The sequence below is a fragment of the Nymphalis io genome, chromosome 19, assembly GCF_905147045.1.
Source record: "Nymphalis io chromosome 19, ilAglIoxx1.1, whole genome shotgun sequence".
NCBI classification, from domain to species: Eukaryota; Metazoa; Arthropoda; class Insecta; order Lepidoptera; family Nymphalidae; genus Nymphalis; species Nymphalis io.
Window position 1 is genome coordinate 9235278 of NC_065906.1, and position 18120 is coordinate 9253397.

The window sequence follows — 18120 nt, forward strand, 5'->3', positions numbered from 1 at the left end:
TAAAAGTATATTAAAATCGATTGATTGCCTGCGATAATTAAGTTTTTTTTAATAAAACAAATGGTTTTATAACGATAATTTAATCAGCCTTTTAATTATACAATAGCGAATTGATCGTACAACAACTCCCTTATTTTGAAGTACTCTTCAGATAGAACGCCTTCTAAAGCAACGCGTCCATTTTCCAACTACAAAGACGAAACAAAACATTATACAAAAACAAACATATTTGAGAAATCGTAAATGCAAAATGAATATTTGAAAAGTCGTATATGTAAAACCGATAATAAGCCGAGATGGCCCAGTGGTAAGAACATGTGAATCTTAACCGATGATCGTGGGTTCAAACCCGGGCAAGCACCACTGAATTTTCATGTGCTTAATTTGTGATTATAATTCATCTCGTGCTTTACGGTGAAGGAAAACATCGTGAGGAAACCTGCATGTGTCTAATTTCACTGAAATTCTGCCACATGTGTATTCCACCAACCCGCATTGGAGCAGCGTGGTGGAATAAGCTCCAAACCTTCTCCTCAAAAAGAGGAGAGGAGGCCTTTAGCCCAGCAGTGGGACATTCACAGGCTGTTACGGTTACGGTATATGTAAAACGAAGACGTTGATAACCTAAGAGATCTTATGAATTTAATAGTTAATATTGAAAAGATAAAATCGATTATATCGCTTTTGAAACAAATTAAGAATTATACATAATTAATCTAGTTTGTTAAAACGTAATAAACAAATAGATATTATATGGGTGTAATGATACATTTAATCCGTTATTCGTTACTTGTTAGGTTACCTACTTTTGTGATCAATAATGCTCACTTTCTTCATATTTTTGTAGAGTAAAACCATTGTTATTCTATATTTCATTTGTAATATTACAATTAAACGGATTTCGTCGATATCAGTCTCATATAATATCACTGACCAATTTCAGCTAAATAGTAAGTTCACTCTGCGACATGCATACTTATATACGATTTCTGTAATACAGGTCTTTGAGCCTAGCTCAGAAATCAGGGACTTCATTATAATTTGTTACTTTTTATGTGAATAAAGATTATTATTATTATATCCTTATAAGTTAGTTTGATAAATATACATTTATGTTTAATATTATATTTAAAAATCGATAACGTTTATGATTATATATTATGATTTTAGAAAATCGTAGTTAGTTTACGAAGGCAAATATCAGAGAAACCGGAAAGACCGATAATTTATTCTGAGAAAAATAAAATATAATCGAATATTTTAACATACCCTTCTTATAGCGATAGTTCCGTTGCAGCATTCCAGTGCGCCCGCGGAGAACTCCGCGTTGAGGCCGAGCCGCGCGAGCGCCGCCCGCAGCTCGGACAGGCGCACCGAGTTGACGAAGGACGCCGTGTGCGGCGCGCATGCGCCGCCGCCCGCCTCCAGCGACATCATCTCGTCGTTCGGTGTCTCTTCTGTGTATACAAACATAACTCATTAATCAAGTTATAACTAAAGCGTTACTTGCCGGTTCTGCTCTGAATGATTGGTTCGGTTGTTCGGGAGTTCTATCGTAGTTGGAAGGGTAAGTGAGCCAGTGTCAGACACAAGAGAAAACAACTCAGATATGAGATCTGAGGTATTGTGAGAAAAAAAAAATGCAACATCAATGCAATATTTTACAGTACGGTGCTTTTTGTTCACATTTTTAGCGTCTCATCTTTAAAATAACTAAAACTTTAAACTGGTAACTTTATTGTACTGCGTAAAATCTGGCTAGGGATGTAAGATCCGGGTGGATGTATGTACCGCATACAAGTAGACTATACTACTAGCATGGCCCGCATGCTGTAATTACAGACACAAGGGACATAACATCTTAGTTCCCAAGATCGGTAGCACATTGGCGATCTAAGCGACGGTTAACATTTCTTACAATGCCAATGTCTATGGGCTTTGGTGACCACATTCCATCAGGTGGGCAATATGCTCGTCCGCCTACCTATTCTAAAAAAAAAAGCGGAAATAGTCGACACAAGTAACAGATTACCTATAGGTCCAGTGAGTTCGTTTGCAATAAAAATATATTATATATAACAAAACATCGCAAAACATCCTTTTACAATGTACATGTTTAAATACCATTTAGCATCACATGATGTATTTATTATTATTAACAATAGCCATTTTAATGCATTTAATTCTTAATATTTTTAGGATAAGTTATTCATGTTCGTGTGCATATGCGTGTGTGTGTACGAGTGGTGCGTGCATGGGTGCGTGCACGAGTGCGTGTGTACCGGCGGCGGGCTCGCGCGCGCGCGGCGCGGTGACGACGGCCGAGAGCCAGGCGAGCTCGGCGTCGCCGGCCGTTCGCCACCACACGCCCGCCAGCAGCCCATCCGTCAGCTTCACCTGGAACGCGCACGGGAACGATACAATATTGTTAAAGCATATAGCGACACAGTAGTGAAAATATGTTTATTAGGCGAAGATTATTCATTGTCGTTGGTCGTTGTATCAGTTTTGATGAGCGCCTTTATAAAGGTAAAAAGTTTATATATTAGTAGTATTTCTGAAAAAGCTTTTAGTAAGAAATTCAGTTTTGTGAATTTCATTTTATTTTGGGTTATATACACAAGTTACGTAAATATATGTTTTTAAATACATCAAAAATTGAATTGAAGTGTAAATAAACAAATAGTGGTACCTGATAGATGTGGGACTCGGTGGTAGCGTCGACGATGTCCCCGCGGTTTGGTGTAAATATTTGCTCAATACCTTCACTTTCACAGTGTTTACTGAAATAAATATCGTTACCTATTACAATTTTTAAATGATTATTGAGGCTGAGACTTAAGATTAGCCAACTGCACAGGACACAAGTGTATGGCGCAAACATAGGTGCACTCTCTATTATGCGCAGGACCTGCGGCATTACGTGCTTTCCGAGGCACGGGACGTTGACACTCCCATACTTCAGATTGCTGCTAAGATTTTTTCGACACAAAACCACCATTATTTTTCATGGGCCCGACCTGGGGTTTAAGCCCAGGCCCTCGGGATCGTCCTTAGCCACGAGACCAACGAGGCAGTCGGAGGCTCGTCACAACAGTCTCACGTGAGGGTCCGCAGCGCGGAGGGCGCGGCGCGCAGCCCCACGATCGCGCGCGGCTTGGCGTGCGCCACGACGCGCAGCAGCGACTCCCCGTCGCAGCGCCCCTCCAGCTCGATGTACTGAATGTTGGCTCGGATTTGAACCTGCCGCACCGAACTCACGCATTTACTCGGTATTTCGGTCAATTCCTCTGAAATATATGATATGCGATTTCCCATTAAAAATTTATATAAATAAAAAATATACTTTATTCTAAATGCTTTTACAAACAACACTTTTGAATCATTTTATAGGATTGTAATAAATGTTAAGCTACAACCGGTTCCAAATATAGTCATAACCAAAATTATTGGCAAGAAATGAAATAAATTGGGTATGTCAGTGTTGTCCTACCTTCAATTTCCATCCTCTGCGGCGGTGCTGGAGGCACGTCTCGGATCTCTCCTTCTGCGTCTACAATCTCGGCCAACCGGTAATCTTCTGGCTGCAAGAATAATTTAATTTTATAATTTCATTTCACTTGATGGTAGGACCTTGTGCAGAGCAAGCCCGTCTGGGTTGGTACTACCCACTCGACTCATATTCAACCGCCAAACAGCAGTACTAAGTATTGTTTTGTTCCAGTTTGAAGGGTGAGTGGATCTGCAGCCACAAGGGACATTACATCTAGTGGCAAGGTCGGTGGTGCATTGACGATGTAAGGAATGTTTAATTCTTTCGGCGGCAACGTCTACAGGCGAGGGTGCTCATTGTCCACCAGGTGGATCACCTACACGCCAGCGCTAGGGTCGCTCACCCGGATGACCTCGCCGTAGTCGTCCGCGCGCGCGCGCTCCTCGTGGCAGGGGAACATGGCGTGGTGGCGCTTGTTGCTCTTGAAGCAGCCGGCGGGGCGCGCGTCGCTGTGCGCGGGGATGTCGTGGCGGCCCGTCACCACGTACATCTCCAGCTCGCCGTCCGACTCCGAGTCCGACGAGATGCCGCCCGCCTCCTCTCTGCGCGACCAAACTACTTATAAAAACCATGTTATATAACGCGAGCGCGTGTCATTTTAGTTATACGTTTCATACATATTTTAATGTACGTGAATATTGCCGGCACTGGCAATTAATAAATAGTTAGTAATGTGTCAGTTTTCGTAATAAAATGGTAATGGCGATCGTATATTATTTCTCTGAATGAAACACATTATGATGAGTATATAATAATGTGCATATCAGAAGGGCTATTCTGCAAGAACTTACCACAGACTGTTTATAAGAGAAATGCTCAATGTAAAAAGATATCATTTTGTCTATAACATAGTCTAGAAGATCTATATCTGTAGATAGTTCACAAATAAATTATATCACATCACAAATAAATAAATTTTAGTGGCATTCTAAATAAAATCGTGACAGTGAAGTAACTGTTTTTTTTAAACACACTACGGTAGAGAAATGCGCTCACTTGACGTTGCTGCTGACCCTGCTCCGTTGCTGCAGGTAGTCCTCCAGCTCGGCGCCCTCGAGGCGCAGCCGGCGCCGCACGGTGAGCTCCAGCGTGCGCTCCCCGCCGCGCTCCACCAGCTCGCGCGCCAGCGTGCCGGGGGACGTCCTGACACATGCGGGGCATTTGGGAATACGAGCATGACACACCTCTAGGATAGAGAGGACGGCAGGGTTTTGTCTAACAGTAAAGAAAAAGCCAGCTGTTTTCAAGATAAAATGTGTGCAAGTTTTCTGTATATGTATATTACTTGTAATACAGTAATATTCCTTATTAGAAATTCTTTGGACTCGTTGAGGAAAGACTTCAAGGTCAAATTTCAGTAAAACATTTTTGTATGTAATTACTTTACATCCAAAAATACATTTAAACAACTTGTTTTATGTGAATGGGTTTAATTTCTATTACATGTACTGATTTGCAGTGGTAAAGTGGAACAGTCAGATTAATACTGCATAATATATCTATAAGCAAATCACATGGAATATTTATATATAAGCCTGCCCGGACTTAGAGATCCAAGGCCCCTAGACATTTTGATATCTGAGGCCCCTCCACTCCAAAGCGGTTAGAGTACATTATATTATTTTGGCTAGGTTAGCCTCATTGGCTGGCCGAGTCCCTAGGGCGACGACTTGTAGGCCTAGGCAAAAATCTAGGGCTGTGTATAAGATTTTTTTATCTGTAGTCCTACCTGCCATTGGAAAAAAATATAGTTGAAAAGGTTGTCATATGAATGTACCTGGCAGTTAAAACTATTGAGTTTTGTGCATGCGGCGCCCATTGCAGGAACAGATCTCTCGCAAAGCCGGTCTCTAAGTCCGGGAAGGATGCCAACACAACTTTGGGTCCTGGGGTCCTTGTGACCTCAGCGACTGAGTGACATAGATGCAGATGTCTCAACGCGAACGGGTTACTGCGAGCGCCTTCAAATGCACGCGTTAATTTGTCGCTCATCCATTCTATCTGTAAATTAAAAAAAAAAACAAAAAAATTAGTTTTTTCTACGTCATAATGGCCATTTATATTTACCATATTTGCTAGTATGTATAGTAATATACAAAGCAAAAGGTTTTGGATTAAGGTTTTGATTTTTGCTTATCCAGGCCTATATACCATTGGAATTGATGTCTATGAGACTTTATGAGATATTACCATTCAATACTGGGTGAAATGGAGAGTAGATAATGTATAATAAACGCTTCAAATGGCAGACAAAATAAAATAGGACTTTATCGTAAAAACCTTTTAACATTTAGAGTCAAGAATAGATAAAATACAAATATAAGTAAACAGTTAAAATTTCCGTCTTAAAATGTGATTATAATGTGGAGCGGAACATCGTAAGTAAAATGCTTATTGGGTTAATTTGTACATTATAGTTAAATAAGCAGCAGGCCCTATCATAAGCCGGCTACTAATACTTCTTTATTCATGAAACAACATTATTCACCTTAGCTACTTATATCGATATAATACTTTCAAAATGCCATTTTGTCTCAAATTAATAATGAATATTAAAGATATCCACCAATAATATTGCTTCAAATCAATATCAAAAATTGTTTATTTGTATTTAATTGTTGTGTGTAAAATAGAATACAAACAGATATATTATTTCTTAAAAATATATTACCTGTGATTTTGCAAACTCTACAACATTGTAGCTGACGTTAGATAGAAGAAGCAAAGAGTAGGCCAAAAGACCAGAGTCCTTGTTCCTCCATAGCTGGTCCAACATGTGGGCCAGTTCCAGCACTCGACCCGCAGTATCTGTGCAGACCAGCACAGAACCACCACCTCGGAGAGTGCTGAGGATTGTTGCTGAAATTGAACAATACTTATGTAATAAAACAACAGTGATCGCAGTGGCTTACACATCCTTTAAACAGAAACACCACATACATATATAAAATACAGTATTCATATTTAGCAGTAGCATAACTGATTTGTAGGTGATACCCACCTAGACGAGCTTGCGAAAAGCCTTAACCTGTGGGTCAAACTTTCAATTTACTTTTCATTCTTTTGAATGCTACTTACTCATAAGTTTTTCATCTCTCAATCTCCTACGAGGTTGTACATAATCAGCATTCATAGCACCCAGCAAGAGTAGAGACGGTCGCATAATTCTCTCTATTTCACAACCATTGAGATGTCGTTCCTTTTTGTGATTAAAGTCGGGTGCATATACTATATCTTCTTCCCCTGGAGCAGCAATACGCCATATGGTGCCACCTAGCAGATGTCCAGCTGGTAGGGGCGTTATACGTAGCCCTAAACCCTTGCCTTTAAAATTAATTAGCATTTTTAATTTTACTAAAAATACAATTATAGAGGACTAAATATAAAAATAAATAATTAGAAAATGATATTTATATTGGCCATTAATCATTTTCATTCCAATTCAAATCTTACTAAAATTATCAAAAGCTTTTCAGTTACATGTTCATTACAATACTCAAAAAACTATTTTATTATTTGGTTTACTTTATGGAATATGTACAAAACTTAGTTTTATGATTAATTAAAAAAGTGCCCTAACCACATAAGATACCTTATATATTATAAAGTATGAATTTTCCCCAAAGGAAAAGAGGTATGTACGAACTGAATGTAAATTACAAATAATCCGGTCCTAAATGATTAAGTGAGTTTTGTATTTGATAGAGTACGATTTATTTAAAGTAAAAATAAATAGCAAAACTATTAGAAATAACATTACAGAAAACATGAATACAAATGGATGATACATTTTGTAATTCTTGTAAGAGGAATATTCAATGGTCCAAAGTTAATTTTTTAACATTGTGAACAAGTTTGTGCACATTTGAAATTGTTAGTAATTACATATATATGGCTCACCTTTCATGTCAACACTCTGATTATACTTTAACTGTGTAATTCTATCAAAGGCTCCATCTACATCGTCCAATGTAAATAAATCAAAGTCTGATACATTCTTATGTGACTGGTACAAGTCATACATGAACATTTGCCCCATTTTGTAAACTGGTAGTGTAGCATATATGGGGCAGTTAAGCCCAAGCTGACCAACAGCATAAGGTAGAGCACCAAGATGTAGAGGGTCCGAGTGAGATAAAAGCACTGCGTCAATACTGTTAACATGTCTGAAAAAGAATTTGTTCTGTATTGTATATTATATTTTGTTTAAATAAACTAACTTCCTCAATTGACTTTTGATTTCAAGTGTAATAAAATTATGAACTGGGTCTAAAAAAATATTTAGGAATATTGGTTAATTTGAATATTGTCTTTATATTTTTGTTTTAATAAACATAACCTTAAATGTTTACCTTTTTAGTTCTTTTATAAAATCCATATCAAATTTTTCATCCCATCCACAATCCAAAAGAAACTTAAATTCGTCTATTTGGAGTACATAACATGGAGGAGATTCGTCTCCTGCTCCGGAGAGACAATGTAATTTTATGATAGAAGTCATGATACTCAGTTATAGTATTTGTTGTTTTGTTAATATATTGCTTATACTAATATCATTATAAGATTTGTCTTATAAAAGACAAGAACAGATTTTTAATGATTATTTGTAAACTAGAAAATATATTAAAATAATAATATAGTAATTCGCGCGACGCCGCTTATTTTGGTTTTCATTGATAGTTAACACTTGAATTGACGTATTACTGTCAATTTGACAAATAGGCAGATAGGTACTCAAACAGTAAAACACAGACGAATAGTGACAGATAACTTATGAAACTATTGATACAATTTTTTTGGAAACGGCTAATAATAATAGTTATTACTATATACTAATCATATTAATTAATAAAAACTAGGGTTATTACTTTTTTGGTAATAAAATGTTTACACTTTACGGGTAAAGTTAAAATTATATTTGCAATGAAATAAATAAAGATGAATTTTATAATTTCCTTTCTTAGCGGATGTTTATATCATGATCCTATGGCCTTCTCATTTTGTCTGTGCGTTGATAGTCAGTCAGAACAAACGATTTTACTGTATAGATTTAAGAAATAAGTAAACAATTAAGCCAACACATAACTTAGAATTACTTGTATTTCTCTTGGGAGTACAAAATAATAGTATTCAAATATACATATATCTCAGCTTAAAAACTACGCCAATTTGTCATCACATAATTAATTAATAATTCTGAAACCCATGTTTCTAAATCTAAATCACTTTCAAGGTTTAATATTTGCTTAGTTCGGGACAAAGTATTTTCTTTAAATTGGTTAGGAATGTTTTTTATAAAATCCTCACGGTTATTGTTGAAGCCGTTAGTTATATTTTCCTCGCTTTTTTTAGAAGATACTCTCATGTCATTATATATTTTACCTAAAAACTTAAATTTCGAGCTATGTTTGGAAGATATTATACTCGAAATATTTGAATTATCTCTGTCGTTGGTCATAAGATTATCTTCTTTGTTAAACACAAATGAAATTCCTTTTAATGATAATTGGTCGGTTCCTAATGTGAGCGGTTCCATTGCTGAAGGTTCCTGCGCTTGTGTGGACTGATTTGTCGATGCTTTGTGTAGGAGCATAGTTAATCTCTCTTCTAGTTTTGTCTCTGTAACAGAATTACATTGTAGAATGTCTAGCTTAAGTAGACAGCGTTATTTTAAGGTAGATTCTACTTTAGAATCGCTAATCTTTTTTAATTTAATTAAAGAGTTATATTCAAACAACATTTCTGTTAATTCTTCTAAAATGATTTTAATCTTTATGGAGATGTTACTCTGCTAGTTTCGCAATATCCTTATAGAAATAAGGGGTGCAGTGCTACAATGTTAAAACTTAAACTACCAACATTAATTAAATAGAAATACACAGTCACCATTAATTTTCTTTACTAAGAAGTTAAGGAAAATACAAGCGATGAAGATGTTCAGAGCCATAAGAAGGCACTCCCACCATTGCAACTGAAGTCATAAAAGAAAATATTAAATAAAAAAGTGTCATCCGATTCACCTTCACGTAAAAATCTAGATGGTACAAACATCATCAGAAATAAGTTAAACGTTTGAATCAAAATATGGGATCAAATCTTGGGATCTGCCCCCTATAACTACTACAAGATAAACGAGGCTTTGCAAAAAAAATCAAAGTATTGCAGTGTAGTGACAAAACTAAAAATTATTGTTGAGATTTAGACTAACCATAGTTTTTTTTATACAAAAAAATATAATACGGTATTAATATTATTTGACAGATACAGCTTTTTACGTCTATAATATTTAAAAATATTAAATGCATGTAAACGCATGTATTGTATTTACGCTTAATTAATTTAGTTGACACATTTCTTCTTCTCTTTGATTAAATTTGGAGTAAAACTCTTTTGAGGTTATAATAAAATTATTAACTAAAAAGTTTTACAAATAAATTGAATATTAAAATTACGTACGTATGAAATTATTTTTTAATTTAAAAAGTTGGTATAGTTTTATTTCTCTTAAACCAGTTAAATAAACTATATAGATTTACTGGCTTAGACGTGAAAGCATAACGGACAGACAGAGTTGCTTTCGCGTTTATAATGTTATAAAGAGGTAAGCTTTGTTTGTTTTATCCATGTTCACACTTTATAAAGTGAGAATAAAAAAAACATTTAATTTTCATCTTATTACCAACATGTGAGAGGAGAACAGTGCAGCGAACCGTGGACTAGTCTTTTGAAGAAGACTTTTTAAAAGTCTCGTAATGAGAGCATTAGACGTCCTTGCTTTAACAAGCGTCTAACAAGTCAACATCATCTTATAAATTTCTATTAGTACTGCTATATTTTGTACGGGGGAAACATTTTACAAAAATAAAATAAAATCAGACACTTATTTGTGGTTTATTTATAGAATAACTTTTATACGCAATAACATCACATAGTTTATGTTATGGCCTATTATTAGGTCTATCATTTCTGGCATATTTATAGCCAGACAATCTATTTCTAACGCTGCAATATTTATTGTCCTTATCGATATTTGATACAAGACTTTCTAATTATATTATCAGTTCGTGTGTAACGGTGAACGAATGAAGTTGAATTATTGATTGGATTGAATAATTAAATGAAATTTAATATTCAAATTATGTTAACGACATCATATCTTTTATCCATCAGTTCTCTTACAAAAAGGGTCTTGTTTATGAATAAGTAATACAGTATAAAGGTGCAATAATGTTTAGAAAGACATGAATTTTCTTGTGCTAGAAGTTAAAGAATATGACTTTATTAAAATAGTTCAACCTTAACTACCTATGTATATAATCTGATAACATTTACCAAAATCTTCAATATTTTCCTGTACGACAAATTCGATTCACAAGAAACGTGCTTGGCAGGTCGCGATGCCAAATTCTGTCAATTGCAATATTTTTACTTCGTTTGATTTAAAATTTAAGTAAGGAGTTCGATCGGTGGTGTACATTTGTAAGACCTAGAAATGTAATTGGGAGTCAGGGCTTATTGCCAACACTTACTTAACTAAGTTTAAAAAATATTGTTAGGGTTGTTACCCGGTAGTATTGGTACTGTGAGACTTCAAAATAAAACCACCGAGTATGTACTGCTGGTCAGATAGTGTAATTGTTCTCACTTTATGAAATTACAAAAATTTTATTGTACTTTAGAAAAATCATTTCTATAGCGCGATGTAAAATACATATAACGCCATCTATTGACGAAATGATAAATCAAATGATTATTTGGCATAATGTCATTTGATCTTGAACATACCGCCCACCAAGGACGTTACTGAAGGAACGTCCTTTCCGAGTTTACTTAAAAGTTGTACACATATAATAAGAAACCAGGTAAAATATTTTGTTTAATACAATAATATACTGGTTTGAACTAAACTTAAAACTGAACAATAATAACTTAAAAATACTAAGTACCTTAAATTAAATAACAATAAAACATAAAATAAATCTATACTTATGCTAGGTACATTTAAAGTAATAACATTTGGCAACAGTAAATATTATTTGGCCTCCCTATCTAATACAATTGCATTTGTCTTAAGAATAATGAAAAACATAACAATAATAATACAAAAGTTGAACTAAAACACATGAATATAATATGATCTAATCACACAAACAAAAATTAAACATTCTTTTCTTCGGTAATTGGTAAAATGCAAATTTTAGACGTTGGTCTTTTAATTGTATTGGACTTAGTCCGTACTGTGACTACACGGGTAATATTATCACTACCAGGATGTTTATGTAATATACGACCTAACAACCAACGGCTTGGAGGTAAATTATCTTCCTTTATCAGGACTATGTCACCAACTGATGGTTCAGGAACTTGACAAGACCACTTATACCGGTTCATCAAATTAGACAGGTATTCGTTTGACCAACGTTTCCAAAACGATTGAACCATTCTCTGAACAAATTGCCAACGCGATAAGTGATTCAACCTTGAACTTTCAAATTGATTATCCGGTACATTAAGTAACGGTTCGCCAACTAGGAAATGTCCAGGTGTTAAAGGTAATGCTTCACCAGGATCACCGACATGAATAACACTCATGGGTCGCGAATTCAAACAAGCTTCCACTTGGGTCAGAAGCGTGGTCATTTCCTCGAATGTAAGAGTCGAGTCACCTATGAATCTTTTTAAGTGAAATTTTGTTGATTTCACCCCTGCTTCCCACAGTCCGCCGAAATTGGGACTGTGCGGAGGTATGAAGTGCCACTCCGTACCATTCGATTCTAAATGCTCTGCTATAGAAGGTTTAATTGATACTAATTCCTGTAACTCTCTTGCGGCACCGACAAAAGTGGTACCGTTATCGCTATACAACTTAGCACAGTGACCTCGTCTAGACACGAAACGTCTGAAAGCTGCTAAAAATGCCTGCGTGTTCATGTCACTGACTACTTCTAAATGTAAAGCACGAGTAACCATGCATATAAAAAGACATATATAGCCTTTGTACGAACGGTGCCCACGACCCTTCGTTGTTCTAAGATTTATGGGTCCCGCGTAATCTACACCGCTATGTAAAAATGGACGAGCTGGAGTACATCTAACGGACGGTAATGAACCCATAAATTGATTATTTATCTTTGCTCTTTGCTTAGCACACTTAACACACTTGTATATGTGGTGTTTGGCTAAGTTTCTAATTCCAATTATCCAGTAGGCTGTCCTCGAAAAATTTATCATCAACTGAAGACCTCCGTGCAGCGTTTTGACATGAGCATCTACTATTATAAGTCGAGTAACTGGACTACAGCGTGGTAGTACAATCGGATGTTTGGTCTGTTCACTCAACTGAGCTTTCTCCAATCTGCCTCTAACTCTTATTATTCCTTTATTATCAAGGTAAGGACAAAGTGACTTCAATACACTTGATTTTATTTGTAAATAGCCTTTATCCTGTAATTGTGTATATTCCTCTGTAAATATTTCTATTTGTGTTTGTCTTATACAACATTCCAGCGCAGCATCTAATTCCACCTTTTGTAAATACATTCCACGATATATTTTGTTATTTTTCAGGAATCTTCGACAATATGCAACAACTTTTATTAACCTTTTTAATGTAGAATACCTTTCGAAAATTGAATTATTTGGAACAACCGTTACATAAGATTTAACGCACTCTTCTAAATCCAAGTTTAATTTGTCTAAATTATCTGGTCTGTTATAGGATATATTGTCCTTTTTCAGGAATGATGGTCCTGAAAACCATAAATCACAGGTGAGAAGTGATTTCGGCGATATTCCCCTAGATGCACAGTCTGCGGGGTTGTCCTTTGTCGAAACATGAAACCATTGAGATGCTTTCATGTTCGTTAGTATTTCAGATGTTCGATTAGCTACAAACGTCTTCCATCTACTTGGGTGGTCGTTTATCCAGGCTAGTACAACTGTGGAATCGGTCCATGCTTTAATTTGATCTTTGGGAATACTCAAGATATTAGATGTTTCGATCAAAAGTTGTGACAGAAGAACTGCTCCACACAACTCTAGCCGTGGAATACTAATTTGTTTTACAGGAGCTACTCTGGTTTTTGCAACAATAAGTGTCACGTGTATGTTACCTTCAAGGTCAATGGTCCTCAAATAAATCACGGCTGAGTAAGCTGTCTTCGAAGCGTCACTAAATCCATGCAGTTCCAGCTTCTGATTCAATCTTGTGCCTATCCAACGAGGTATGCGTACGTCGGTAAGTAGTGACAGTTGCTCTCGATAGTCAATCCACTCCTTTACTAACTCCACGTTTAGTTCTTCATCCCAACTAACGCCGGTAAGCCATAACTTTTGTATGAATACCTTTGCTAGTACTATACTTGGGGCTATCCAACCCAAAGGATCAAATAGCCGTGCTATATTTGAAATTATTGATCTTTTAGTTGCAGATGCAGTCGTCAGCGGTGGAAGATTAACTAAGTACTGGAAGGTGTCTTGGCTGCGGTTCCAGGTAAGTCCTAATATTTTTATTGTACTATCTATCTTGATTTCTACTTCTTTTACTTCTTTGTGTGATATTTCTTTAACCTTGTCTATGTTGTCCATATAAATTATGTCCTTGTTTATTCTATTTATATATAATTGTCCTTGATCTTTCTCATTCTCCATTTCCTTAATTTCTTCTATTAATTCCTGATTATTAGAATTCCATTTTTGCAATTTAAATCCACCTTTACCTAATAATTCTGTTATTTGTGTATATATTTCTAATCCTTGATCCACTTCGTAACACCCTGTCATAAGATCATCCATATAGAAACAATTGAGTACTTTATCTTTTGCAAGTGGATAGTTGTCTCCTTCATCAAAAGCAACTTGGTGTAACGTCCGAACGGCTTGATAAGGTGCAGAAGCTGTACCAAAGGTGACTGTCGTTAGTTCATAGTCAACAATTTCTTTTTCCTGACAATCACGCCAAAGTATGCGTTGGAACATTGCATCTCCTTCAGCAATTCTGACTTGACGATACATTTTAATTATATCTGCTACCAGTGCTATGGGATACAATCGCCATCTTAATATGGTGTGCCTTAAGTCAGCTTGCAATTTCGGTCCTACCATAAGATTATCATTTAAAGAAACTCCGTTACTGTTCTTCTGAGATGTATTAAAAACTACTCGAACTTTTGTAGTAGTTTTATCGTCGCGTACAACCGCATGATGAGGTAAGTAAAAAGCTTTATCTTTCTTCATATCATCTTTTGCTACTGGTCTCATGTGTCCTAATGATAAATATTCTTGTATAACCTCTACGTATTTTTCTTTTAGTTCTTTATTATTTCCTAATCTTTTTTCTAATGACCTAAATCTTTTTTCAGCTATATCTCGTGAATTTCCAGACATGCATAGTGTATTCTCTTCACGAAAAGGTAACCTTACAATATATCTCCCACTTTCATCTCTTCTAGTAGTTAGACTATAGAACTCTTCACATGCTTTCTCTTCCGGTGTAAATATTTGCTTTGTACTAGTTTGTTCTTCTATTTCTCAAAATCTTTTTAAAATATCATCTTCTTTATCTACCTGAGCATGTAATACATTGATAACTTTTGACCTCTCTTTATCTTCGTTATCTACAACACCCGAGATGACCCATCCTAAGGTAGTATTTTGGGCGATTAAATTGCAGGCAGGATTTTTTATTATCCCCTCAGTAATGATGTGGCTGTAAACGTCAGCACCTAATAAAATATCAATTTTATTGGAGGTGTGGAATCCTGGATCTGCAAGATACAGGTTTGTGACACTTAGCCAATTTAAGTTAGTGTTGACGCTACGTTCAGGTAAGTAGGATGTTATTTTGTTTAACACGTATGCTTTCACCGTATACACGAAGTCGAAATTCACTCTTGATCTTATATTTAAATGTACCATAGATCTAGCAATGGTTGAACTATTTTCACCAAGTCCTGATATAACTCCTTGTATAGGTGTCTTTTTTAGACTAAGAAATTGAACTGCTGCTTCGGTTATAAAACAAGCTTGGGAGCCCTGATCAAGTAAGGCACGGACGGGTTGATATTCGCCATTCTTCGACTCGACTTTGATTAGCGCAGTGGCTAATAAAACCTGTCTTGGCTTTGACACCCTTCCTGTCGACAAGCACGAAACTATCGGAGTAGAACTAGTTGAGGAATTAACATTTTCTATCGTAGGCTTCACTGATGTGGTTTGCTCTGATTGAGGATTAAAATGAAGAAGAGAGTGATGGCGCTTCCGACAAACTCTACATGTGGTAACCTTTTTGCAATCATATACGGTGTGATTACTACCTAAACAGTTAAAGCATATTCGGTTCTTCATCACAAACTCTCGTCTACTTTCAACAGGCTGTTTAGTAAACTTCTTGCAAAAACAAAGTTTGTGCGGTTCTGAGCAGTATTCACAGCGCATACTTGATGACTTAGTGGCTAACATTACTTTTGCACCATGAGAATTGTTATAGTTATAATTTTTATTTACCTGCTGAGCCATCGATACCTTTGGTTCTAAAAATTCTAAAGCACGAAAACGATTTTCGATAAATAGTTTGAATTGTTCAAAGGTTGGCAAATCGTTATTGGAATCGCTGGCGCAAACATTTAACTCCCATTGTTTACGAGTTTCACTATCTAGTTTGAGAGTAACAATGTGTATGATAATAATATCCCATGTATTTACGTTAATATTTAAGTTTCTAAGTGCATGTAAACAATCACACGTGGTATCTAATAATTCTTTCAACGATGAAGCTGACTCGACATTTATCCGTTTTTGACCAAACAATCTTTTTAAAATACAATTAGTCAGATATTTCTTGTTATTATATCTTTTTTCTAATTGAGCCCAGCACTCACTATAGTTAGCGGAAGTTATTGGAGTGTGGCGAATGAGCTGTTCAGCTTCACCAGAAAGGTGACTTTTCAAATAATGCATTTTTTGTACATTATCTAATGAATCATTTTTGTGCACTAAAGATGTAAAAAGATCGTGAAATGTTGTCCATTCCCCGTATTTACCAGAAAATATAGGGATGGCGATCTTTGGTAGTTTAACAAAAGGAGTAACTGGCTTCGACATACCTGAAGTGTTTTCATTTTGTACTGATCCCTTTGTCGAACAGATTTTGTTAAGCGTTGTTTTCATAAGACTTTTATAAACTATATAAGTATTCTCAACATAATCATATATATCACCTACCATTTGTTCTATGTCCTCCAATTTAAATCTTTCATATAATTTCGTATTATTCTCTTTAAATATAGACCAATCCATTTCTAACAATTCTTGCTTGGTTTCAATATATTCTACTGTTAGTCTATCTTTACTACATTTTTTAAAGTTAATTAGACCTTTCTTTATTACATTTTGCGAATCTTTTAAAACATTTATTAAACCTTCCATTTTAAAAATATCCAAATTATGAATTAAGATAATTTAAATAAAAGTATTAATTTTTTTAATCAAATCTCTAAAATTTTACAAGTGTTTTGAAATTTTTTTTCGAAATCGGGCATAGGTTCCCCGTTCCTTCGTTTTTTTATAAATTATTCTAAGTCCTTAACTAACATGCTTAAAATTATAAAATAAATCTAAATTAATCATTAAATTTTCTAAGTTTAAAATTCTTCGTAAATTTTCAAAGTTCAAAATTTCTTCAAATTGAAATATTATTAGAAATTCAAAGTTCAAAAGAAAGCTAACTTATTCACTTTTGATTATTCACCAATAAATATTGAAAATAATGTACTCACAGGATTGCACTTCACACAATTTGTTGACCTGGTGTAAGTGGCGCCCTCTGTAGGTGGCGACACTGAACTAATCCGCTGCAGTTGCTCCGTCCGCCCACCACTGCACGGCTGGGGGTCCCGCTGCTGCGGCCTCTGATGCGTGTTTCCTTACTGCAGCAATTCACTGCGGAGACACGGGGGAAGCGGCTTCACCGCTCACAAAAAACACTATCCGGCTCGAAGGACCAATGTTAGAGTTGTTACCCGGTAGTATTGGTACTGTGAGACTTCAAAATAAAACCACCGAGTATGTACTGCTGGTCAGATAGTGTAATTGTTCTCACTTTATGAATTTACAAAAATTGTATTGTACTTTAGAAAAAACATTTCTATAGCGCGATGTAAAATACATATAACGCCATCTATTGACGAAATGATAAATCAAATGATTATTTGGCATAATGTCATTTGATCTTGAACAAATATACTTACAAGTTCATTACCAATTTTAAGTAGTGTAATTTGTAATATTCTCTTTCACTCCTTTCAGCATTATTTTTAATATAGATAGTAGGTATATTAAATAGAATAGCTAAATAAAAAATAATTAAATGAACACTTTTCTTATTTAATTTTAACTTGAAACTGAAAAGTAATGAATAAGACCTTAAAATTGCCATTAAGAAAGTATTTTATTTATAAAACGGATTAATTTAATAAGAGTTAGACATGCTATTTATTCTCCGAAGTTAATATTCGAGACCAACTTTGTCTGTCCGTGAAGAAACCAAGCCTCGAGGTTACGTACTAAAC

At 35.4% G+C, this 18120-nt stretch overlaps 2 protein-coding genes across 2 annotated transcripts; both read right to left on the minus strand.

The window, feature by feature from the left end:
* Positions 1-64: 64 nt before the first annotated feature.
* LOC126776093 (probable cleavage and polyadenylation specificity factor subunit 2) lies at positions 65-8236 on the minus strand. The gene is made up of 13 exons (XM_050498377.1): positions 7906-8236; positions 7454-7719; positions 6632-6877; positions 6225-6412; positions 5331-5554; positions 4550-4696; positions 3897-4095; positions 3494-3584; positions 3104-3290; positions 2693-2783; positions 2283-2397; positions 1270-1457; positions 65-188 (listed from the first exon to the last, which is right to left on the minus strand). The coding sequence occupies exons 1-13, from the start codon at positions 8052-8054 to the stop codon at positions 96-98; spliced, it is 2184 nt and encodes a 727-aa protein (XP_050354334.1). The 5' UTR covers positions 8055-8236; the 3' UTR covers positions 65-95.
* A 4504-nt stretch (positions 8237-12740) lies between these two features.
* On the minus strand, positions 12741-14938 carry LOC126776186 (uncharacterized). Its single transcript, XM_050498487.1, has 3 exons — positions 13666-14938; positions 13173-13302; positions 12741-12795 (listed from the first exon to the last, which is right to left on the minus strand). Exons 1-3 carry the CDS (start codon positions 14936-14938, stop codon positions 12741-12743), a joined length of 1458 nt encoding a protein of 485 aa, XP_050354444.1.
* Between the last annotated feature and the right edge of the window lie 3182 nt (positions 14939-18120).